The 25,590-nt window shown below is 38.5% G+C and overlaps 1 protein-coding gene across 2 annotated transcripts in view; it reads right to left on the reverse strand.

The window, feature by feature from the left end:
• The window catches only part of negr1 (neuronal growth regulator 1), a 228,596-nt gene extending 203,456 nt beyond the window's left edge, over nucleotides 1–25,140 (reverse strand). Inside the window, exon 1 of one of the 2 annotated variants that reach the window (XM_082505589.1) lies at nucleotides 23,893–25,140. In XM_082505589.1, coding sequence (XP_082361715.1) covers nucleotides 23,893–24,062 — 170 coding nt within the window. In that variant the 5' untranslated portion in view covers nucleotides 24,063–25,140. The remainder of the gene's footprint in view (nucleotides 1–23,892) is intronic. The other variant, XM_082505590.1, reaches the window with a different exon arrangement.
• Nucleotides 25,141–25,590: the final 450 nt, after the last annotated feature.

A 25,590-nucleotide genomic window follows, 5' to 3' on the forward strand; every position in this document is an offset into this window, starting at 1 on the left:
AATCTTAAAATCTTTTTTAAAACTGCTGCTGTGTCCGCAGCGTTTGCTCTACAGGTATGATTTTACCCTCAAAACGTAGCCATCGCTGTCCTCTTTCATCCAATGTGTTTACTATTGTCCTAGGTGTTATGGTTCTTTCGTAAATGTCACCAATGCACAGCCTCCTCCCTCCAACTCTTCCATAGACTCTAATGTTAAAATGGCTCAGAAGGTTCGTTTGAAAATCAGAAGAGCATGGTGTCTTTACACTGTCACCACGTCCATATAATAAACTCCACAGGCATGAAAACTGAGAATTTGGTAGACTAGACATGGCTGTCGCTCACGGTGAAAGAATTTTGTCAGTACGACTTTTACTTTTCATTTGGGAACGATTTGTTTCGGCCTGACTTTTCTGTTCATTTTAAGCAGCAAAAGTGAGGCGCAGGTCTGTGTACGTGTGTATGGAGCCATTGGGTGCAGTCACTATAGCAACCAGGCTCACACCTGCCTGCTTAACGAGCTCTGCCTGCCACTGTGCCAAGATTCATCTTAAGCACTTCTCTTTCAACTGCTGCTGTGTCCACAGTGTTACAGCCATCATTTTACCCTCAAATTGTCGCCATTATTGTTCTCTTTCCAACACCGTGTCTTTCAAAGCTCAGGCATTTAAACTTTTTAAACTGTGTGGATCAAAGTGGAGGGATCACATTTGAGTCATTCAGTGATTCAAAGAATATGACCTTTTAATATTCATTCAGATGTTTTCTGACTCTAAATGTTCTTTTCTCATTTCTTAGGGTTTTCTAATTTACATTTAAAACATTTTCAGTTTTTTTCCAACTTCTTCTTCTGTGTAACGTTCAGCTTTTAGCAGTTCAGCACCTTTGTTTTCAGGTTAAATTCGTTTTTTTTTTTTGTTTTGTTTTTTTATCTCATTCAATATTTTTAACTCAAAATTCAGCAATTAATTCATTTCAGTGCATACATTCAGATTCAAGCATTCACACTGCAGTTTCTTCAGAAAATGCACTTTCTAGTTAGTGTGAATGCTTGAAAAGCATTCACAGTATTGTTATTCGAATCTTTATTATTAGTGTGAATGCTTGAAAAGCATTCACAGTATTGTTCTTCTAATCTTTATTATTATATTTTATTATTATTATCTATTCCGTACGTTTTTTGAAAGCCAACTCCTTCAAAACCGTTCAACTTAGAAAAACCATTCAAACACCGTTAGATTCCTATTCTTTTGGACAACATTGCTTCTATTTTTCTCATTTTTAACATTTATATTTTTAATTTTATTCAACTTTTTTCAACAAAAATTTATAATGTATTTCAATGGGGAGACCCTTCAAATTCTCATTCAACTTCATCCTCTTTAAACTGTATCTACTTCCACATACATTGACATAGAGCCACCATTCAAACTTTAAAACGAAGACAAGACATTCAACTATTCAACTTGTATTTATCTTTTCAATATCTATTATACTTTTTCTTCAGTTCCAGTTTAAGTTTCATGATGTTTTTTCACCCGTTTCAGAGTTTATAATGGGTGTGTATGGGACGGAATGTTGGGGCTAGAGTGAGGCAGCTCAACTGCTAGAGTGAGAGGAGCAAAAAAATTAATCTTAAAATCTTTTTTAAAACTGCTGCTGTGTCCGCAGCGTTTGCTCTACAGGTATGATTTTACCCTCAAAATGTAGCCATCGCTGTCCTCTTTCATCCAATGTGTTTACTATTGTACTAGGTGTTATGGTTCTTTCATAAATGTCACCAATGCACAGCCTCCTCCCTCCAACTCTTCCATAGACTCTAATGTTAAAATCGCTCAGAAGGTTGGTTTGAAAATCAGAAGAGCATGGTGTCTTTCCACTGTCACCATGTCCATATAATAAACTCCACAGGCATGAAAACTGAGAATTCAGTAGACTAGAAGCTGCTGTCACTCACGGTGAAAGAATTTTGTCAATACGACTTTTACTTTTCATTTGGGAACGATTTGTTTCGGCCTGACTTTTCTGTTCATTTTAAGCAGCAAAAGTGAGGTGCATGTCTGTGTGCGTGTGTATGGAGCCATTGGGTGCGGTCACTATAGCAACCAGGCTCACACCTGCCTGCTTAACGAGCTCTGCCTGCCACTGTACCAAGATTCATCTTAAGCACTTCTCTTTCAACTGCTGCTGTGTCCACAGTGTTACAGCCATCATTTTACCCTCAAATTGTCGCCATTATTGTTCTCTTTCCAACACCGTATCTTTCAAAGCTCAGGCATTTAAACTTTTTAAACTGTGTGGATCAAAGTGGAGGGATCACATTTAAGTCATTCAGTGATTCAAAGAATATGACCTTTTAATATTCATTCAGATGTTTTCTGACTCTAAATGTTCTTTTCTCATTTCTTAGGGTTTTCTAATTTACATTTAAAACATTTTCAGTTTTTTTCCAACTCCTTCTTCTGTGTAACCTTCAGCTTTTAGCAGTTCAGCACCTTTGTTTTCAGGTTAAATTCGTTTTTTTTTTGTTTTTTTTTAATCTCATTCAATATTTTTAACTCAAAATTCAGCAATTAATTCATTTCAGTGCATACATTCAGATTCAAGCATTCACACTGCAGTTTCTTCAGAAAATGCACTTTCTAGTTATTATTCTATTTTATTATTATCTATTCCGTACGTTTTTTGAAAGCCTACTCCTTCAAAACCGTTCAACTTAGAAAAACCATTCAAACATCGTTAGATTCCTATTATTTTGGACATGATTGCTTCTATTTTTCTCATTTTTAACATTTATATTTTTAATTTTATTCAACTTTATTCAACAAAAATTTCCCATGTATTTCAATGGGGAGACCCTTCAAATTCTCATTCAACTTACTCATTTTTAAACTCTTACTACTTCCACATACGTTGACATAGAGCCACCATTCAAACTTTAAAACGAAGACAAGACATTCAACTATTCAACTTGTATTTATCTTTTCAATATCTATTATACTTTTTCTTCAGTTCCAGTTTAAGTTTCATGATGTTTTTTCACCCGTTTCAGAGTTTATAATGGGTGTGTATGGGACGGAATGTTGGGGCTAGAGTGAGGCAGCCCAACTGCTAGAGTGAGAGGAGCAAAAAAATTAATCTTAAAATCTTTTTTAAAACTGCTGCTGTGTCCGCAGCGTTTGCTCTACAGGTATGATTTTACCCTCAAAACGTAGCCATCGCTGTCCTCTTTCATCCAATGTGTTTACTATTGTACTAGGTGTTATGGTTCTTTCATAAATGTCACCAATGCACAGCCTCCTCCCTCCAACTCTTCCATAGACTCTAATGTTAAATTGGCTCAGAAGGTTGGTTTGAAAATCAGAAGAGCATGGTGTCTTTCCACTGTCACCACGTCCATATAATAAACTCCACAGACATGAAAACTGAGAATTTGGTAGACTAGACATTGCTGTCGCTCACAGTGAAAGAATTTTGTCAATACGACTTTTACTTTTCATTTGGGAACGATTTGTTTCGGCCTGACTTTTCTGTTCATTTTAAGCAGCAAAAGTGAGGCGCATGTCTGTGTACGTGTGTATGGAGCCATTGGGTGCGGTCACTATAGCAACCAGGCTCACACCTGCCTGCTTAACGAGCGCTGCCTGCCACTGTACCAAGATTCATCTTAAGCACTTCTCTTTCAACTGCTGCTGTGTCCACAGTGTTAAAGCCATCATTTTACCCTCAAAACGTCGCCATCGTTGTTCTCTTTCCAACACCGTGTCTTTCAAAGCTCAGACTTTTAAATTTTTTAAACTGTGTGGATCCAAGCAGAGGGATCACATTTTAGTCATTCAGTGATTCAAAGAATATGAACTTTTAATATTCATTCAGATGTTTTCTGACTCTAAATGTTCTCTTCTAAATTCTTAGGGTTTTCTAATTTACAATTAAAACATTTTCAGCTTTTTTCCAACTTCTTCTTCTGTGTAACCTTCAGCTTTTAGCAGTTCAGCACTTTTGTTTTCAGGTTAAATTTGGGTTGTTTTTTTTTTATCTCATTCAAAATTTTTAACTTAAATTCAGTAATTATTTCATTTCAATGCATACATTCAGATTCAAGCATTCACACTGCAGTTTCTTCAGAAAATGCACTTTCTAGTTAGTGTGAATGCTTGAAAAGCATTCACAGTATTGTTCTTCTAATCTTTCTTATTATCTATTATTCCATATTCCGTACGTTTTTTGGCATCTAACTCCTTCAAAACCGTTCAACTTAGAAAAACCATTCAAACACCTTCAGATTCCTCTTCTTTTGGACAAGACTGCTTCTATTTTTCTCATTTTTAACATTTATATTTTTAATTTTATTCAACTTTATTCAACAAAAATTTATAATGTATTTCAATGGGGAGACCCTTCAAATTCTCATTCAACTTACTCATTTTTAAACTCTTACTACTTCCACATACGTTGACATAGAGCCACCATTCAAACTTTAAAACGAAGACAAGACATTCAACTATTCAACTTGTATTTATCTTTTCAATATCTATTATACTTTTTCTTCAGTTCCAGTTTAAGTTTCATGATGTTTTTTCAGCCGTTTCAGAGTTTATAATGGGTGTGTATGGGACGGAATGTTGGGGCTAGAGTGAGGCAGCTCAACTGCTAGAGTGAGAGGAGCAAAAAAATTAATCTTAAAATCTTTTTTAAAACTGCTGCTGTGTCCGCAGCGTTTGCTCTACAGGTATGATTTTACCCTCAAAACGTAGCCATCGCTGTCCTCTTTCATCCAATGTGTTTACTATTGTACTAGGTGTTATGGTTCTTTCATAAATGTCACCAATGCACAGCCTCCTCCCTCCAACTCTTCCATAGACTCTAATGTTAAAATGGCTCAGAAGGTTCGTTTGAAAATCAGAAGAGCATGGTGTCTTTACACTGTCACCACGTCCATATAATAAACTCCACAGGCATGAAAACTGAGAATTAGGTAGACTAGACATTGCTGTCACTCACGGTGAAAGAATTTTGTCAATACGACTTTTACTTTTCATTTGGGAACGATTTGTTTCGGCCTGACTTTTCTGTTCATTTTAAGCAGCAAAAGTGAGGCGCATGTCTGTGTACGTGTGTATGGAGCCTTTGGGTGCAGTCACTATAGCAACCAGGCTCACACCTGCCTGCTTAACGAGCTCTGCCTGCCACTGTACCAAGATTCATCTTAAGCACTTCTCTTTCAACTGCTGCTGTGTCCACAGTGTTACAGCCATCATTTTACCCTCAAAACGTCGCCATTATTGTTCTCTTTCCAACACCGTATCTTTCAAAGCTCAGGCATTTAAACTTTTTAAACTGTGTGGATCAAAGTGGAGGGATCACATTTGAGTCATTCAGTGATTCAAAGAATATGACCTTTTAATATTCATTCAGATGTTTTCTGACTCTAAATGTTCTTTTCTCATTTCTTAGGGTTTTCTAATTTACATTTAAACCATTTTCAGTTTTTTTCCAACTCCTTCTTCTGTGTAACCTTCAGCTTTTAGCAGTTCAGCACCTTTGTTTTCAGGTTAAATTCGTTTTTTTTTTTTTGTTTTCTTTTAATCTCATTCAATATTTTTAACTCAAAATTCAGCAATTAATTCATTTCAGTGCATACATTCAGATTCAAGCATTCACACTGCAGTTTCTTCAGAAAATGCACTTTCTAGTTAGTGTGAATGCTTGAAAAGCATTCACAGTATTGTTATTCGAATCTTTATTATTATTATTATTATATTTTATCTATTCCGTACGTTTTTTGTAATCCTACTCCTTCAAAACCGTTCAACTTAGAAAAACCATTCAAACACCGTTAGATTCCTATTCTTTTGGACAACACTGCTTCTATTTTTCATATTTTTAACATTTATATTTTTAATTTTATTCAACTTTATTCAACAAAAATTTCCCAAAATTTCCCATGTATTTCAATGGGGAGACCCTTCAAATTCTCATTCAACTTATTCATTTTTAAACTCTTACTACTTCCACATACATTGACATAGAGCCACCATTCAAACTTTAAAACGAAGACAAGACATTCAACTATTCAACTTGTATTTATCTTTTCAATATCTATTATACTTTTTCTTCAGTTCCAGTTTAAGTTTCATGATGTTTTTTCACCCGTTTCAGAGTTTATAATGGGTGTGTATGGGACGGAATGTTGGGGCTAGAGTGAGGCAGCTCAACTGCTAGAGTGAGAGGAGCAAAAAAATTAATCTTAAAATCTTTTTTAAAACTGCTGCTGTGTCCGCAGCGTTTTCTCTACAGGTATGATTTTACCCTCAAAACGTAGCCATGGCTGTCCTCTTTCATCCAATGTGTTTACTATTGTCCTAGGTGTTATGGTTCTTTCATAAATGTCACCAATGCACAGCCTCCTCCCTCCAACTCTTCCATAGACTCTAATGTTAAAATGGCTCAGAAGGTTCGTTTGAAAATCAGAAGAGCATGGTGTCTTTACACTGTCACCACGTCCATATAATAAGCTCCACAGGCATGAAAACTGAGAATTAGGTAGACTAGACATGGCTGTCGCTCACGGTGAAAGAATTTTGTCAGTACGACATGTACTTTTCATTTGGGAACGATTTGTTTCGGCCTGACTTTTCTGTTCATTTTAAGCAGCAAAAGTGAGGTGCATGTCTGTGTCGTGTGTATGGAGCCATTGGGTGCGGTCACTATAGCAACCAGGCTCACACCTGCCTGCTTAACGAGCTCTGCCTGCCACTCTGCCAAGATTCATCTTAAACACTTCTCTTTCAACTGCTGCTGTGTCCACAGTGTTAAAGCCATCATTTTACCCTCAAAACGTCGCCATCGTTGTTCTTTTTCCAACATCTTGTCTTTCAAAGCTCAGAGATGTAAACTTTTTAAACTGTGTGGGTCCAAGTGGAGGGATCACATTTTAGTCATTCAGTGATTCAAAGAATATGACCTTTTAATATTTTTTCAGATGTTTTCTGACTCTAAATGTTCTTTTCTCATTTCTTAGGTTTTTCTAATTTACAATTAAAACATTTTCAGCTTTTTTCCAACTTCTTCTTCTGTGTAACCTTCAGCTTTTAGCAGTTCAGCACTGTTGTTTTCAGGTTAAATTCAGGTTGTTTCTTTTTTTTTTTTTATCTCATTCAAAATTTTTAACTCAAAATTCAGCAATTAATTCATTTCAGTCCATACATTCAGATTCAAGCATTCACACTGCAGTTTCTTCAGAAAATGCACTTTCTAGTTATTATATTTTATCTATTCCGTACGTTTTTTGTAATCCTACTCCTTCAAAACCGTTCAACTTAGAAAAACCATTCAAACACCGTTAGATTCCTATTCTTTTGGACAACACTGCTTCTATTTTTCATATTTTTAACATTTATATTTTTAATTTTATTCAACTTTATTCAACAAAAATTTATAATGTATTTCAATGGGGAGACCCTTCAAATCCTCATTCAACTTACTCATTTTTAAACTCTTACTACTTCCACATACATTGACATAGAGCCACCATTCAAACTTTAAAACGAAGACAAGACATTCAACTATTCAACTTGTATTTATCTTTTCAATATCTATTATACTTTTTCTTCAGTTCCAGTTTAAGTTTCATGATGTTTTTTCACCCGTTTCAGAGTTTATAATGGGTGTGTATGGGACGGAATGTTGGGGCTAGAGTGAGACAGCTCAACTGCTAGAGTGAGAGGAGCAAAAAAATTAATCTTAAAATCTTTTTTAAAACTGCTGCTGTGTCCGCAGCTTTTGCTCTACAGGTATGATTTTACCCTCAAAACGTAGCCATCGCTGTCCTCTTTCATCCAATGTGTTTACTATTGTCCTAGGTGTTATGGTTCTTTCGTAAATGTCACCAATGCACAGCCTCCTCCCTCCAACTCTTCCATAGACTCTAATGTTAAAATGGCTCAGAAGGTTCGTTTGAAAATCAGAAGAGCATGGTGTCTTTCCACTGTCACCACGTCCATATAATAAGCTCCACAGGCATGAAAACTGAGAATTTGGTAGACTAGACATTGCTGTCGCTCACGGTGAAAGAATTTTGTCAATACGACTTTTACTTTTCATTTGGGAGCGATTTGTTTCGGCCTGACTTTTCTGTTCATTTTAAGCAGCAAAAGTGAGGCGCATGTCTGTGTACGTGTGTATGGAGCCATTGGGTGCGGTCACTATAGCAACCAGGCTCACACCTGCCTGCTTAACGAGCTCTGCCTGCCACTGTACCAAGATTCATCTTAAGCACTTCTCTTTCAACTGCTGCTGTGTCCACAGTGTTACAGCCATCATTTTACCCTCAAATTGTCGCCATTATTGTTCTCTTTCCAACACCGTATCTTTCAAAGCTCAGGCATTTAAACTTTTTAAACTGTGTGGATCAAAGTGGAGGGATCACATTTGAGTCATTCAGTGATTCAAAGAATATGACCTTTTGATATTCATTCAGATGTTTTCTGACTCTAAATGTTCTTTTCTCATTTCTTAGGGTTTTCTAATTTACATTTAAAACATTTTCAGTTTTTTTCCAACTCCTTCTTCTGTGTAACCTTCAGCTTTTAGCAGTTCAGCACCTTTGTTTTCAGGTTAAATTCGTTTGTTTTTTTTTTTGTTTTTTTTATCTCATTCAATATTTTTAACTCAAAATTCAGTAATTAATTCATTTCAGTGCATACATTCAGATTCAAGCATTCACACTGCAGTTTCTTCAGAAAATGCACTTTCTAGTTATATTTTATTTTTCCGTACGTTTTTTGAAAGCCTACTCCTTCAAAACCGTTCAACTTAGAAAAACCATTCAAACAGCGTTAGATTCCTATTATTTTGGACAACATTGCTTCTATTTTTCTCATTTTTAACATTTATATTTTTAATTTTATTCAACTTTTTTCAACAAAAATTTATAATGTATTTCAATGGGGAGACCCTTCAAATTCTCATTCAACTTCCTCCTCTTTAAACTGTATCTACTTCCACATACATTGACATAGAGCCACCATTCAAACTTTAAAACGAAGACAAGACATTCAACTATTCAACTTGTATTTATCTTTTCAATATCTATTATACTTTTTCTTCAGTTCCAGTTTAAGTTTCATGATGTTTTTTCACCCGTTTCAGAGTTTATAATGGGTGTCTATGGGACGGAATGTTGGGGCTAGAGTGAGACAGCTCAACTGCTAGAGTGAGAGGAGCAAAAAAATTAATCTTAAAATCTTTTTTTAAAACTGCTGCTGTGTCCGCAGCGTTTGCTCTACAGGTATGATTTTACCCTCAAAACGTAGCCATGGCTGTCCTCTTTCATCCAATGTGTTTACTATTGTACTAGGTGTTATGGTTCTTTCATAAATGTCACCAATGCACAGCCTCCTCCCTCCAACTCTTCCATAGACTCTAATGTTAAAATGGCTCAGAAGGTTCGTTTGAAAATCAGAAGAGCATGGTGTCTTTACACTGTCACCACGTCCATATAATAAACTCCACAGGCATGAAAACTGAGAATTAGGTAGACTAGACATGGCTGTCGCTCACGGTGAAAGAATTTTGTCAATACGACATGTACTTTTCATTTGGGAAGAATTTGTTTGGGCCTGACTTTTCTGTTCATTTTAAGCAGCAAAAGTGAGGTGCATGTCTGTGTACGTGTGTATGGAGCCATTGGGTGCGGTCACTATAGCAATCAGGCTCACACCTGCCTGCTTAACGAGCTCTCTCTCTCACTCTGCCAAGATTCATCTTAAACACTTCTCTTTCAACTGCTGCTGTGTCCACAGTGTCACAGCCATCATTTTACCCTCAAAACGTCGCCATCGTTGTTCTTTTTCCAACATCTTGTCTTTCAAAGCTCAGAGATGTAAACTTTTTAAACTGTGTGGATCCAAGTGGAGGGATCACATTTTAGTCATTCAGTGATTCAAAGAATAGGACCTTTTAATATTCTTTCAGATGTTTTCTGACTCTAAATGTTCTTTTCTCATTTCTTAGGGTTTTCTAATTTACATTTAAAACATTTTCAGTTTTTTTCCAACTTCTTCTTCTGTGTAACCTTCAGCTTTTAGCAGTTCAGCACTTTTGTTTTCAGGTTAAATTCGGGTCTTTTTTTTTATCTCATTAAAAAAGTTTTAACTCAAAATTCAGCAATTAATTCATTTCAGTGCATACATTCAGATTCAAGCATTCACACTGCAGTTTCTTCAGAAAATGCACTTTCTAGTTCTAGTGCTTCTTTCTTACAATGATCTGTAATCCACAACCTGAAAGTATTTCCTCATCACAAGAATGTATAATGTGCTCCACTCCTACAGTTCATACAATCAAATCAAACACTGCTGCTTCCTCAAGGTGAGTGATTTTTGTTCCCAAGAAAGAAATACCCAGTGTGCACCATGGAGCTAAAACCATAAAACTCAGTAGCAGCCACAAAAAAACATAGTCGTCTTTGAATGACCATGTTGTCTTGTCAGGAAAAATATGAAAAGTCCCGAGATCTTGAGTTAAAGGCCAGGGTTTTTACGTTTGTTTTTGGTTCTTGAAGACGCTTCTTCAGTTTCCTGAAGTGTCTCGGATAAGAAACTAAAAAAGAGGTCCACACCTTCAACTAAAGCATTCAAGACAAGCCGTGACTTGGATGACTGAAAACATACAGACATGGAAAATTTGATGTTTATGGAGTGATTGACATATATAATATGCAAAAGCTGGAAAGCATTCTGAAACTGATACATCATTTTCAGGAATGCTGCAGTTTCAAGAACCACCTTCCACCCCTGCACATTTGTGCGTGTGGTAACCTGGCATCAGCATTAACACAACATAATAAAGCATCTGGCTCGGATATTCCCCTAAGTGAGCCGCTATAGTCATTCAGCACAGCACCTGTTTCCACATGTAGCCATGCCTGTAATGGTAGATATGGGACATGACAGCGAGAGCAAACCTCACAGACGCTGCACTGCAGATTTTTTTTTTCTTTTGAACTTGTTGAATGGCCCTGAGGTGGCAATGAAAACAAAGATGACAGGATTATCCTCTCCAGGCTCTGCAAAGACTACCCATTAGTTATTGCTGTGGCAAAAACAAGGGTGAATATTCTGAAATGAAAGTGACATGCAAGCAGTGCAGAGAAGAAGGCAGCGGGAGTATTGTGTTGAAATCAAAGACAGTGCCTGGATTGAGGTTTGCGGCAGAAAGACATGGCCCACACACTTCCAAGGAAGACAACTGGTTGTTTAAGAGATTGCAGAATGAAGTGCTGAAGCTGGAAACTGATAGCATGCCTCAGGGAAGCTCTATTGTTGCATATGGCTGTTTCTCACAAAATACAGTAAGATGAATCAGTGTGCATGTTAAACCCAACAATTGGCATTCACATTCTAACATGGTAGAGGCATGGTAGCTACATATGCTGTATTATCTACAAAAGCATTGCATTCATAGCTAGTAGGACTGGATGCTAATTAGCTCTGAGCTGTAATCCTCCTTTTCATAAACGGGGCATAATGCAGAGGAAAAACAAAGCTTCGCTTCTCTAAAGAGAACCTTTGAGGTTAATTCCAAGCCCTGCTAGAAAACTTGCATGTAAGTTTTGATGCCATTAAATGGAATAGTTGAACTGTTTCCTGAGAGAAATGCTTTTCGTTCCTGATCCAGAAGCTTCTGAATTAGCAGCATGGCTTTAACTGAGCCCTTACCCTGTGTGTTTAAGAGCAACATAGAGCTTTATGTTGTTAGGAAAAGGCACTAAACTATATATGACTGATATGCTGCAATTCACCAAGGAAATGACAGAATTACAAAAAGCACAAGTGATATAAAGATAACAGTATAACTGTTAAATTATTTCTGTAACCCAAGCACCCATGCATCAATCAGGTAGCAGCTGTAAACTGCATTTGGGTAAACTGAATGGATTTTCACCTACAGCAGATATCAATAAAATATTACAAGTGTGTTGTTCCCAGTGGAAAAGATACTATTTCATTTGTGCATCTTGATTGTTGTGGTCAAATGTAATGAGCTTGTCTGAAAACCACCAAGATTTACCTCAAAGGGGAAAACTGGTAACTCAAGTAATTAATAACTGAGCACACTGAGCTGACTGCTGCATATCACGTGGAATACAGCAAACCTCAATATCACCGATCAGTAATTACAGAACAATCTAAACGTGACGCTGACAACAGTAGACAGCTCATTTATTACTCGATCGTAACTGATCACGACTACATTTGGTTGCTTACCTTTCAACGCCATTTAGGAGCAGGAGAGAAATATGAGTTGAGAAAAGCCACAGAGAGTTAAAGAAAGATACAAAGACAGAGGAGTGTAGAGAAATCAAAGTCCCACTATGAATAGCGAAAAGCTCTCCCGAGTCTAAAATTAGAATGCTAATGAGTGGCAGCCTCATAGATCAATTGATGAATTTGCTATTTTACAGTGACACAGACTGGAGCTGCCAACGCATGGTTACAGCAAAGCTTGACAACTATTTAATATCATCTCTATACTTAGTTTAAAAGCAACGTACGTATACCAGACTTGAACATGCAAAGCCGAGACTAAAAACGCCTTCTTTAACGGCTCGTCACACTAGATTCTGATCACATATTATTAAAACTATGTAGGTCAGGGGGCTTTTTCAATAAACCAGCACTAACCGTTTCACTCATCACGGCAGCGTGCTGTGTTCCCATAATAAGTCAAGGGCTAGTGGGAATGTTATAAATTCCACTTGAGCGACATCCAATTTTTTTCGCTTTAATTGGATTACTCTACAGTAGGAAACAATTTCTACCATCTGTGTAAAACAGCAAAGAGTTAATAAACTGTCGTGAATCTACAATTAGTAACCAAAGGGGGCATTTGTCACGGTTGCCTTTTATCAACCATAAAATTAAAGCTTTGCAGCAAAATACGCCTCAATATGTCATCAGTACAGTGGCATTGTAGAGAATATTAGGCTTACATTCATAGTGCCTAAAGTCTGGACAATTTTAATGAATCAGTCTTACAAATGGTTTTTATTATTCTCAGCATGACACTTCTGTTACCTTAACTCCTGACCCCTCTGGAAACAATAGGTAGCACAATTCTCAGTGATATTGATTTGCTCCACTGCTTCTTTCTCCATTTACTAATAATTACTAATCCAGGCTCTCCAATTACTCGGCTCCAACAAACATTTACAGCAGCCTGAAATCCACACACTCATTATGCAGATGACAAAAAGAGAGCGAGAGCGAGAGAGAGAAAAGCACAAAAACCATAACCTTCTCAGAACAAGTCCAATTAAAATTCTTTAGCCATGCCAACATAGAACCAAATGAATTATGACAATACATACCTCTTTTAGCTGCCGGGCTTTTTCTAACCAATTTTGAAAGGCCAGCCATTGTGAACATAACATTTAGATAACAGAAGTGTTAAAATAGAGATCACTGTCAATATTTTTTGGTTTTTCCCAAGATTCATCCAACCTATGCCTCCAGGGGGCAAAACCAAAGAATAAATATGAAACAAAAAGTGATTCATATGTACTAGTTTCATTGCCTTGAGGCAAGGTTTGTATGTTTTTGTCTTTTTTGTTAAGCACTTTAAGTTTACATGTAATGAAATGCACTATATAAATGTTGTTGTCTTTTTTTGTTATCCCATCTTAGGCCTCGGTTATATAGGCCCAGAGACCCGTTGGCAACCATCTGACAGCTACCGTCATGAGAAAAACCTGTATTTGTCTGCATTAGGTTGCTGGCAGTCACTGTGACATTGATTGCTAATGTCTCATGTCTCTAATGGTGCAGCAAAAACCAGGTTGTGGTGGTTGACAGTAGATTGCGTAGAAGACAACACCTTGTCTGCAAACACTCACAAACTGCTCTCTAGGCAGTAGTGAAGATGTGAATCTCTAAAGTTCAGAGAGTAAATGGTGAGTGTCTGCAGTTAAGTCAGCGTCTTTCACGCAATCTGGTAGTGATCAAAGCAATCACAAGGATTTGTTGGGGAATATACATTTTCCCTAGTAACCGAATTGCAAGAGGGCTGCCGACCAGTCTCGAAGACTTTGTGACTGAGGTCTTAGTGCAAGTCTCTTTTGCATAGCAATGTCCTTTTTCATAAATAAACTTGTCCCGCGAGTCTTTATATTCCTCTCACACATCAGACACTTCTCACTTCCAGAAATACTATTTTTAGTTGAGGGGAGAGACGAGCAGATAGGAATATGGTAATCCCCTGACCCCCTTTTCCACTCCATCAAAAAGCAGTCAAGCAAAGGAAATCACTTTTTTTTCTTCTCACTCATCATTTCATGATCGTTGAAAACAAATGCAATTTGTTTGAGTCGTCAAATACAGTATATGTGACTCATTAGATATGCTGATATTTATAGAGTTGAAACAACTACGTCATGCCAAAAGTAATCCTAAAGTAATCCAACCTAAATACCGCGCCCGTTCTAAAAGCTCAATTTACAGCGATGCTCTGCTGCACAGGGATTAATTGAAAGGTGATCTGAGGTCACACCTAACATGTTCAACCTACTGCAGAAAAGCTGCAAGCCATCCTTACAATTTCTGAAATCACAGTTCACTAGAAAGAAAATTCATGCTCCATTTGATAGTGATGTGTAAATCCAAGATACAACAACGCCAAATGCTCATTAAAGGACAACAAGATGCCCTCTACAAGACGCTGAAATCCCACTGGACTGTGTTAATTCACTCAGCAACACTACTGACATATCCATGTGTCAACACTTCTGATTTATTTTTCCCTGAGGACCTAACTAATGTTTACCTGCCTCATGTCATCAACTACATTATCCTATGGGAGAGTCCTCTCACGGTGGTGATTCACATTCACTGTTCGTTATAAATAAGTTTAAAACAACAGAGACAGAATGCCTTAGTAAGATAAATTTAGCTCAAAGAGGTCACAGGTTCACCTTCTGACACAGGCCACAAAGCTGCAGAGATTTCCATTCAGGAAAGACCAGAAGCCAAGTGCACCTTCCATACAAATGCACTCTTTTTCCAGCGCATCACTCAGGCTTCAAAACCTGATGTCAGCAAGTTTTGACTATAACCTGCTGACATGAGAGGCATACCAAGACTTGCTGGTATACAGCTCAACTGAGGAGGCACAGATGAAATTACGCAATGTTGTCAGAGAAGCACAACTAATTATCATGAAACACAAGGAGATGCTAACTGATTGATTAAGGATTTTAATTGAAGGGGCTCTGAGGAATCGTTCCTCTCTGTGATGAAAGGCTGGGAAGTGTTGGCATATGATTTAGAGCAGAAAAGGCTGCACAGTATTCAACAAAGAGCTGGGAAAAACAAATCTACTCTGCAATAGCTGTCAGATGGGAGTAGCTTAATCTTGTACACAAACAAAAATATTATGTATCTATAAAAACATGCACGAAAATAGCATGATTTTTGATACAGGCTACTGGAAATCAGTGAAAACACTGAACGTATGTGCAAGCGGCCTGTAAAAACACCCAGCACTTAATTTGAAATATTCACAATCATGCTCAAAATCTCCATCTTGATGATACTGTAAGAATGAATGCTGAAGCTTCTAGATGAAGATGAACTCATCCTCTAAAAGCAAACGTAGCCAATCAAAGAATTACGAGGAATATAAAAACGTATCAATATAGGTATCAATATTTGGAGAGTGGATTGAGCTGAAACTTTTTTTCATGAGATTCGTGTCTTTTAGTATTTAAAACAAATGGCATCTCAAATTTATTCATGTATCAATCTTTATTACACATACAGTAAAAAAGCAGAAGATCTCAAAACAGGACCTGAAAAATTAATCAGGCCCTAGCAATCAAGAAGAAACAGAAATAAAAGGCTAAGGTATGCCAAATTACACAAGAACTGGACTGAAAATCAATAGCTCTTAAGGAGTGATGAATACAAATGTAAAGTTTTTGGTTCGAATCATTCCTAATGTTTACGGAGGAGGTTGGGAGAGCGGTACAACAGTGTCTAGAGCCATTGTAAAACAAGATGGAGGCTCTGTTATGGTTTGGGGCTGCACGTTGTCGGGGACCACGTCAAAATTGTAGGTATTATCAATACGGTCAGATTTTTAGCCACCATGCAACACCATTTAGAAAGTGTCTGATTGAGACGGGCTTCATTTCCCAGCGTGATAATGGTCCCAAAATACACTGTCAGTCATGGATTGGTCAATTCACAGTCCAGACCTCAACATTATTGAAGCAGTGTGGGATCATCTTGACAGAGAACAGAACAAAAGAAGAGCGTTGAATATCATTCAAGAAACCTGGAGACCTATTCCTGACTACTTAAAGAAAAGACAAGAAAACTTCAATAAGAGAGTTCAGGCTATGTTAAAGAATAAATGCGGTCATATCAAATATTGACCTTCAAACTTGTTAGAATTGGGCAAACTTTCCATTTCTATTTGCACAGCATTAATTAAGGGTAGCTGAAGACTTTTGCAGTAATGCACTGTAAGCACCACACCAAATTAAAAAATATTTCATGCAAACTTATGTTTACCTCAGCCACTGAGGGAAAAAAGTCAGCAACCTTGGCATGCACTTCAGCAAAACTCGGTTTCATGTAACTTCTTCTTAAAATTGCCCAAAAGATAACCTGTTATTGCTTCTCCACTCTGTCAAGTTTAATTTTCAGTCTTATAGCTTTCTCACATCACAAAAATGCTCCTCTGAGATTTTCTGTAGAATTATTGCAATTATGTGGATGCTCTGAGCTTGGAATGGGTAAAAGCTCAATTTTTCCACCCCAAATCATTTTCCCTATCCCATATAATTGTAGTGATTATACGAGTATTAGAAAGATGCTTTAAAACCTAGCATAGCATCTATTTCCCTCGAAGGATTTACCTTGAGAAAGCATTTCCATTTAGACTTTAATTCACTGGGGCACTCAATCTCTTTAGTGCTAATTGAAATATATTAGAAATAGAAATGCTTAATTTTTATGAAGTACAATGGATTGACTTGCCTGACAAATGATAGGCACAAATGTAATGCATTTAGAAATTGTTTATAGTGTATAAATTTGGTTTATTCAATGCATTTTAGCCCCAGTGCATAGTTGCAGCATGAAGTTACAAATCATGCCATGAAAAAAGCTCTGGCATCCTGGAATGTGTTCAGCAGGAAGCCAAAAGTAAGAGCTTTTCCTACCATCCAGCATTAAACTGGATGTTCTTTATATATGTTATAAAGAAATGAGGGAGCATCATGTCATGCGTCTGACTAGCTAACCTCGGTCAAGCTGTAAACTTCAAAAAGCTCTTTGTATATCTCATGAATAAACTTCTTAAATATCAACTGGTATTGCTCAACAACAAAAAATGTGCACATAATAAGCAAATTAGTCTCAGAACTGTTTGCTATGACAATCATTGACATTAGAAAACGTTGTTCTAGACAACATTTATTTCCATGGATGCATCAGGACTTTTCATCTTGAACAAGTCCTTCTGGCAATGGGCTGAGTGACTGTTTAAAACAAGACATAACAGACTCTGAGTTTCGAGTGGCTGCTTTGGATGAGGTTAACTGGAGGTCTTAAAGGAGGCAGCTGCTAGGAAAGCTTTCTTAACAACTGCTCTAGCGTGTCACCTTGTCGGCTGGTTTCCATCTGCACTCAAACACATCTGTAACAAATGGATGCCAGAGTGATGATGAATACTTTAGTAAAGCCAGCCTCCCTTGGGCAACGGGAGATACACCTAAATGTTAGCAATACGCCTGCTTTCTGACATAAGACAGCGAGCCTCCAAGCCTTAATAATGTGTGTTTATGGGGTTTTTCATGGCTCAAAATGGACCTTTGGGGGTTGACTACACAGGTAAGCACAACTGGTCCACAACCTGCACAGAGGTCCATATTACTTTATTTAACAGATGTATTTCTGTACAATTGTGAAAATCATATTTCCTGTGGTTTTCCTGTTTTGTATTTACAGATCAGTACTTAATTATTATTATTATCGCATCCTATACAAATTTGCTGTTAAACAGAGCGAGGAATTTGTAACCTAGCTTTTCCAAAATTCAAACTCTTTTTATGCTTGTTTACATTATTTTACTTTAAACACACAAAAAAGCCTAACATTACCAGGGTAAAATTATTAGCCACCCTTATGCTAATAGTAAATTGTGTATCTTTTCTCTGGGTAACAGCCTTCATTCATTTGCTGTAGCTTTCAGCAAGTCACACACACGTCTCCTGGTCAAACGCAGCCTATTTTTCTTGGGCAAATCTCTCAAGCTCCTCTAGATATCATGGTCTTCTGGCATGGACTTTGGTCTTCAGTTCACCCTACAAATTTTCAGTGGGAATCAAGTCAGGACGTAAAGGCTTTATTCTGCTGGAGGTAGTTCTTGACCAGGAACAACATATGTTTGAGTCTGTGGCCAGTTTTGTCTCATCTGACAAACGGACGCGTTTTTCTCCAGGTTGTCCCTAGTACACTGCAGAAGTCACATTTTTTCTTGGTCTGCAACCTTGTAGTCCAGTCTTGTGCAGGCCTCTAGTGTCTTGGTAGTTGTTCTGGGGTCTTAAGACACATCTCCTACACAGACTTTAATATCTTTCTATTCCTACCTCTGCCAGGCCTGTTCTGTACTGTAGGGCTCTCTTTGAATTTCTTGATGACACTTTTCACTCCAGTTCTTGACACTTGGAACTAGGACTGCCACGATTAGTCGACTATCAAAATCGTCCACGACTGATTTAATAGTCGACGCGTCGTTTGAAGCTTTGTAAGATCACAAAAGACGCAGGAATAAGTAGTAGGATTTAAGAGTGTAATAACGGACTGAAACAGAAGATGGCAGCACTGCATGTACAAGGATGCCAGCTGCCGTTAAACCCCGAAGAAGAAGAAGTAGCTTTGTCCCAGAATTCATTGCGCAGCCCAGCTCAGTTTCCAACAATGGCGGCAGCTAGTTAGTTTTAATATTACTCTTATTATTCTTTATGGGTCACAAAATAAACGTTTCACATATTTTCAGGCGAGAATGTAGCTGTGCAAACCTCAAATATCTGCTCAGTTTATATTTTCAAAAGCGCTCCGACGTTTTCGGAGACGTCTGTTACCCACTAGCTCGATAGCGAGCCGGGGGCTAGGTCACTAGAGCTGTGAGAACACCGGACTCCTGGCAGATCGTTTTCAAACCCACCGCAGTCTTTCGCTACTCAGGTTAAACATATATAGGTCACGTAGATAACTTAAAAATGTTATTGTTTGGCTTTTTTTTAGTATTTTATTTGTTCCTGAGTAAATCGGTTTGGCTGAGAAATAAAAGTTATAGTTTTTACACAGCTGAATAAATGTCAAGCAGACAGCTGATTATCAGAAGTGTGAGATGCTCCAGAATTTACTCCGGTGTCCTGTTATATTTTAGATAGCAAGGAGTTTATTAAACTTCACCGAAACAATCTGTAAATTTCATTAAAATTTATTAAACTATCATCTTGTCTTTATCTTTAGTTAGCACAGACCTTAAACACTTAAAGCTGTAAGCTAATGATAGTTCTATAAGAGCAGATGCTGCTTGTGCAGTACAGATGCTGCTTGTGCAGTAAGCTGTAAGTTTTACGTCCAATGGATGATGATCTGATTAGTCGACTAATCGCAAAAATAATCGGTGACTAGTCGACTATCAAAATAATTGTTTGTGGCAGCCCTACTTAGAACGCTGTGACAACTTTGTAAATCCATTTCCTGCCTTGTGAGCATCAGTAATTCTTTTTCTCAAGTCTAAACGGATTTTGTTTATTTGTGGCATGATATTTTCTCAAGTGAGGCGCAAACTGCTACTGAAGTGTTTATACTGTGTGTAAATTGTAAAATCAAGTTAAAACTCAGGGTTGTCTTCCAAACTTTGGGCATTACAAAGTTAAAGCACATCATTGAACAACAGTTGTTAATGTTGTTAATACTAATTCTGCTTGTGTGAAAATAGAAATAATTATGTTATGTATGTTTGAAAAATCCCGTGCTCTGTTAAAAAAAAACAGTTGAGAAAATTTTGACAAAAACTTAAAATTTAATTGGAGGTTAATAACGTTGTCTTCGTCTGTAGGGATGGCTTCATTTGGTACCACCCCTGCTTAACAACTGGTCCTTCCCACATGCAGATGGTTTTGTATCATGATAGTGGCTATTCATTGGCCAAAAAATTAGGTCAACTGACAATCCAAACACTTGATCCCTGAGATTAAGAGACTCTGAAGAAAAGCAGCATTGTGCTGACAGCAACACAGGCTGCATTAAACATGGGGTGCAGCAAACAGACGAGAGGATTTGGGCGTTTAATTAACAGTGACAGACTCAGGTGTGCCTCCAGATGTGTCATAAGAGGTAAACCAGGTTTTCCCCCAAATGAGTGCATGAAACTGCTGATATCTGGCAGTTAACTGATGTGTTCAGAGAGCCCAGTGTTTACTACATCTCCAACCAAGCTGTTGGAAATGAAGTAGCCTCGCTTTTACTTTTTAACTGAACTTGCTGTGGTCTAATTAAAAAGCTGCTGAAATGCAGAAAGAGGTGCTTCTCACCCATGGTTATGGCTGTGCGTTAAGCAGATCATCAACTATTCCTTCTTTTTAAAATTATTTTCTGTGAAGTCTCAACTATTGTTCTTCTTTTCTGTCTAATCATCGTGTGCGCCGGAAAGCGAACACCAAACCATTTAAACTACATGTTGTCTCTGGCTCAAGTGCTCATAGTAAATGTCAAGACCTTTCAGAGCCGTAATAATGACATAGTTGAGAAAAATGATGCATGGCACCATTTCTGTCCTGGATGATGTTAAAAAAACAGCTTCAGTACAATCATGTAGAGCCAGAAAAGATTTTCATCAACTAGCCTGTTGACATGGAGGCAATGATTTTAGATTTATACGAATACCCGACTTTGAAGCCAATGACAGGTCAATTTTGTACCATTACAGAGACTGTAAGGCTGGTGGGACAGACCTTATTTTGTAGCTGAGGGCCGACTGTCGTGATAAATAACAAAAATATGTTAAGACCATTGTGTCCCTCTGCTTTTATAGAAAAACATTTTTTCATTGCTGATCTGCGTGTCTTTTGTCTATTTCTCTTCATATCATGCACATTTCATTGAGATGAAATAGAGAGGCATGGGGTAAAAGATAAAAAGATTTAAGAACTGTACTTCAAACCGTAACCATATGGCAGCGGCCTGTTCTTAAGATTTCAGTCTGCATGGACTACATTTATAGACACGAGCTCTTTGCTGTTGATTACAGCTGCTTATCCATGTGGAAGAGGCTGCCACCGATACAGTGTTTCCCCTGACAGCACAGGGAACTGTCTTTTCATCCAGCTGTCTCCCTCAAATTCATAGCCAAATATGTCATTTACTGGGATTTATTCAAGTGAATCCAAACAACACGAAACCTGTAAAAGGGTGGGAAAAGAAATGGATTTGTAGCTACTTTAAACAATGTGTCTCTTATGATTTGCAGCATGTGAAAAATGTGCCTGACTCAAATGCAGGCAAGCAAGACTTTGAAGCAGCACCACAACTCAAATACAGGAGACAATTCATTAAAGGCTGAATATGGCTAAGCTTTTAGGCAATCAGACAAAAATTAAAAGGGTGATGATACACATGTGGACCATTCCTCATCTTCAGGAAGCTCAAATCACTTAATTGCTCTGGACCCAATGTCCAACATGAATCAGGGCAGTAGAAATCCAGCACTGAGAATTGAAGAGGTGAGGGGAAATTAACATATGACAGAAGACGCACCTCTCGGGAGCCACTTCATAATCCCAAGGCAGTGACTAATTGCGTGCTTCTGGGTTTGCTGGTATTTCAGGATGCATGCATTTTTTTTTTTACCAGCAATTTGCTCTGGGGCAAAGGAAAATTGCCCCCACTATTAGTCAGGGGTCTTGACAATGAAGAAACTCAACAAACAAGCAGTGCTTTCAGCACTGAGTCCCTATAAGAGACAGCTCATGCTTTGATGCCTGGCTCTCAAGGCCAATAAAAGAACATGGGGAAATCCAGAACCATAGACCCTTGTAGTTTGGAAAAATGGAGAAAAAACAGTATTCCGCATCACTTCTGTGACATTTTGCGCTTCAGTTAAAATGTTGAATATTTGTATTGAGTCAATAGAGTCACAGTGGCAGTATTAAAATAAATGAAAAATGCCAATCAGTGGTTACTCAGAGTCCTGTATAAGCCATTAATAAACCAGCTATGGAAGTATCTCCAAAATTCTCTCTATAGATCCACTTTACTGAGGCGATGGCCTGCTTGTTGAAAATGAGTGGTGACTTATTCAGGGGGTGGGAGGCAACTTGTCTATTGAGCTGATTAATAGCACAGGGATAATCTCTGGTCCAATAAACCATCAGGATCCAGGCAAAGCTTCTGCCACTGATCACAGCCAACCCAGACTGATACCAGGGAATTAGACATCCTCACTCAAGAGACATTCAGAGGTGTAAGTCTTTGTGATGGGGACGGCCCTTTTGCACGGAGGCAAACGGTGACAAAAATAGTGAGTACCCCTTGTTCCCAAGGTGATTCCTGTGATGAGCACCAGTACATTTTGACCCTCCTCATTATAACTCATCTCTGTATTTTAGCAGAGAATGACCTTGTGTCACAGGGTGGGGGGGGGAGTCAGCTTTTCAACAACATGACTAAAAGCCAAGCTGAGTGGGAACTTTAGACATTTAGCTGCTCTGTATTCAGGTCCACACCCAGCATCCCTTAGTCAACATCCACAGAATTCATATTGAAATGGGGCCGGCCCGCCCCCCCATCAACCTTTCCTCAGAGCCATCAAAGCGGACATTTAATATTGGTAGAACAAGATATTATCTCAGCCCTCCAAAGAGTTTGCTTTAAAAAAAACTGTGCTCTGCAAGAGTTTGAATATTTTTTCTATTTCATATTACCATTATGAAACAGACTGCAAATTTGCAGTTACACAAAAATCTGCAGTTTTGTAGTAAAACTTGTGCATCATGTGGCATTTATTGCAGCACCATTAGTAGCCTGTTTAAACTGAAGGCTGTTTTTTCCTCTTTTTTTAATAGCTTGACAACGTTTCAAGTTGCAAGCTTCCGACAGAAATGGACCCAAACCACACCCATGAAATTAATTTCGCCCTTAATGGTCAGCTACCTGTGCAGCTGGCACCGTAGCCTACGTGATGGAGGCAGGGTGACGAAGGGAGGGGTGGAGGAGTTAGCGCATCATTTGCCATAACTCCATTCAGATCAACAGCGACCACACACGAACACACACGAGTACACTCGTCAGGCTGGTTTTTGCAACTGCGACATCACACTGGACATTCAGCAAAATCTGTCCAAAAGCGTTGAGAATAAGCACGCCGGACCCATCGCTCGTAGATTAAGTTGCTTTTCTACACGTATGGCGTTTGAGAGACGGTGGAAATCGGCGGACACAGTGTAAGCAAATTACATAAGCGATAGGCAGCGGTAGGCTAACTTCACGCGATGTGCTCCCACATACGGGCAGCTGTGAAATCACACGCCAACAACTAATAAGACTTGTGCTCAGTTAGCACAGAGGGAAAGTATCTTGGAGAAGTTTGTTAGTAAGCAGCCGAGCTCCGTAGCGGTGGCTGCACTAGCCGGACGAAAACAAGGACGGGATGGAGGGAAAAGGACCTATTGTGTGAGCATCGCAGGCGCTCAATGACAGACCCCCCTCCCTCCAATCTCCAGAAGTAGTTACCAAACATGTTCGCTAAGGGTTGCGTTTGTTTGTCTTTTTGTCTTTTAGCTCCTCAGAACTCTGAAAGGAGAAAGTGAAGTTGTGTTATCTCGCTTTACCTCAGTAGTGCCGTGTCGCCTTGTCTGCTGACCACACTTTCAACCGAGGAATAGTCCACAGTTTGTCCAGCGGGCAAGCAGGACGGCAGAAAGCAGCACAGGCTGAGAATTATCGCAGTAAGCCACTGACCAGAGACACAAGCATCCTGCACCGCAGTCATTATGTCCATCACAGCTGTGTTTTTGTTGTCGCTTTTCCCAAGTCTTCTTGTTGTTAAGAAAGAAAAGAAAAGCGAACTGGGCTAGCTTCAAAAGAAAAAAAACGGAGAACCTTAACGCGAACGACGTTTTATTTCCACACTTTTGCGGAGCCCCACGAATAAACGATCCGCTGTATAGTTTCCCAGGTTTGTTTGGATGGATGTAGAGCTCACTGTGCGGGGAAGTGTACTCTCCAGTGGCTTGCACACCATCTAGTGAGGAAATGCGATGTAAAATGGGAGCAGACCTAGAAGCAGACAACCCCCAGGCTCTGATCCTGTTGCCATGCGGCCGTTTCCCGGGCAACCCGTTCCCAGTGGCTCGTGATGGAGCAGCAAAACCGGAAGGTATTGATACAACCCAGGAGCAATTAAAGATATCGACTGGAGAAGGTCCCCCTATAAGGAAATGAACAGTGAGCATTTGGTGGAAATGGAGCTTACTGACGGTGACGCAGGTGGATCCCACAGGAAAACTCCTGGAAAGCTTTCAAACTGCTACTGTTATAGACACATCTCCAGATGGGAGTCCTTAAAATCAGAGCTTATGCACTTAAACTGTTTGGTTTTTTTCTAGAAGTCATCCACAATATACTTTGAAATGATAATTACTGCCGACTTGAAGAGTTTGCACTACTAACGGGACTTTTTCATTAAGCAGGGAAAACCCCGGCACAGCACAAACACAGAGCACATACACATAAGGACAAGGGGGACTTGGAAAGTTTGTTTTAGAGCAGTAAACCCCATCCATTATGCTGCTTTAAGCCTTTTGACTTAGCCTACATAATACAGATTGTCTGGCCATAACCATGGAAATGACATACATTTCTATGAGGTGACATATTGGCATAGTGCGCTGAAATATCCGTGAATTCTTGGCATGAGCAAAACCTTGTGGATTTGCTATGATTGTAGCAACAGAAGGCACTTAATCAAGCAGTCACCTTGAATGCCTATTCAAGAGAGCATGTGCATAAAAATGACTTTAAAAATGAGGCTTAACATATTGTTGCACAGCAAAATCTCCAGTGTTAAATTTACACTAGAGAGTGTCTATATGGGTCCACTCCTCTGAGTGTTAAATACAACACTGTTGAGTGTTAAATTAACACTTTTGACAGTGTTATATGTTTAAAAGTAACCTAGTCAATTTAGAAGATTAACAATGGCTAACACTGAGCAGTGCTGATTTTCTAACACTGGAATATTTCTAACATTTTGAGTTATTTTCCAGTGTTAGAAAATCAGCACTGCTCAGTGTTAGCCATTGTTAATCTTCTAAATTGACTAGGTTACTTTTAAACATATAACACTGTCAAAAGTGTTAATTTAACACTCACCAGTGTTGTATTTAACACTCAGAGGTGTGGACCCATATAGACACTCTCTAGTGTTAATTTAACACTGGAGATTTTGCTGTGTGAAATAAAAAATGTTTTTTTAAAAAAAAGAAAGCCAGTCGGATAACTGAGGGCATTTTCTGATTCAAGCAAAA

This window comes from Aulonocara stuartgranti, assembly GCF_965226115.1.
Source record: "Aulonocara stuartgranti genome assembly, chromosome: 15".
In the NCBI taxonomy this organism is placed as follows: Eukaryota; Metazoa; Chordata; class Actinopteri; order Cichliformes; family Cichlidae; genus Aulonocara; species Aulonocara stuartgranti.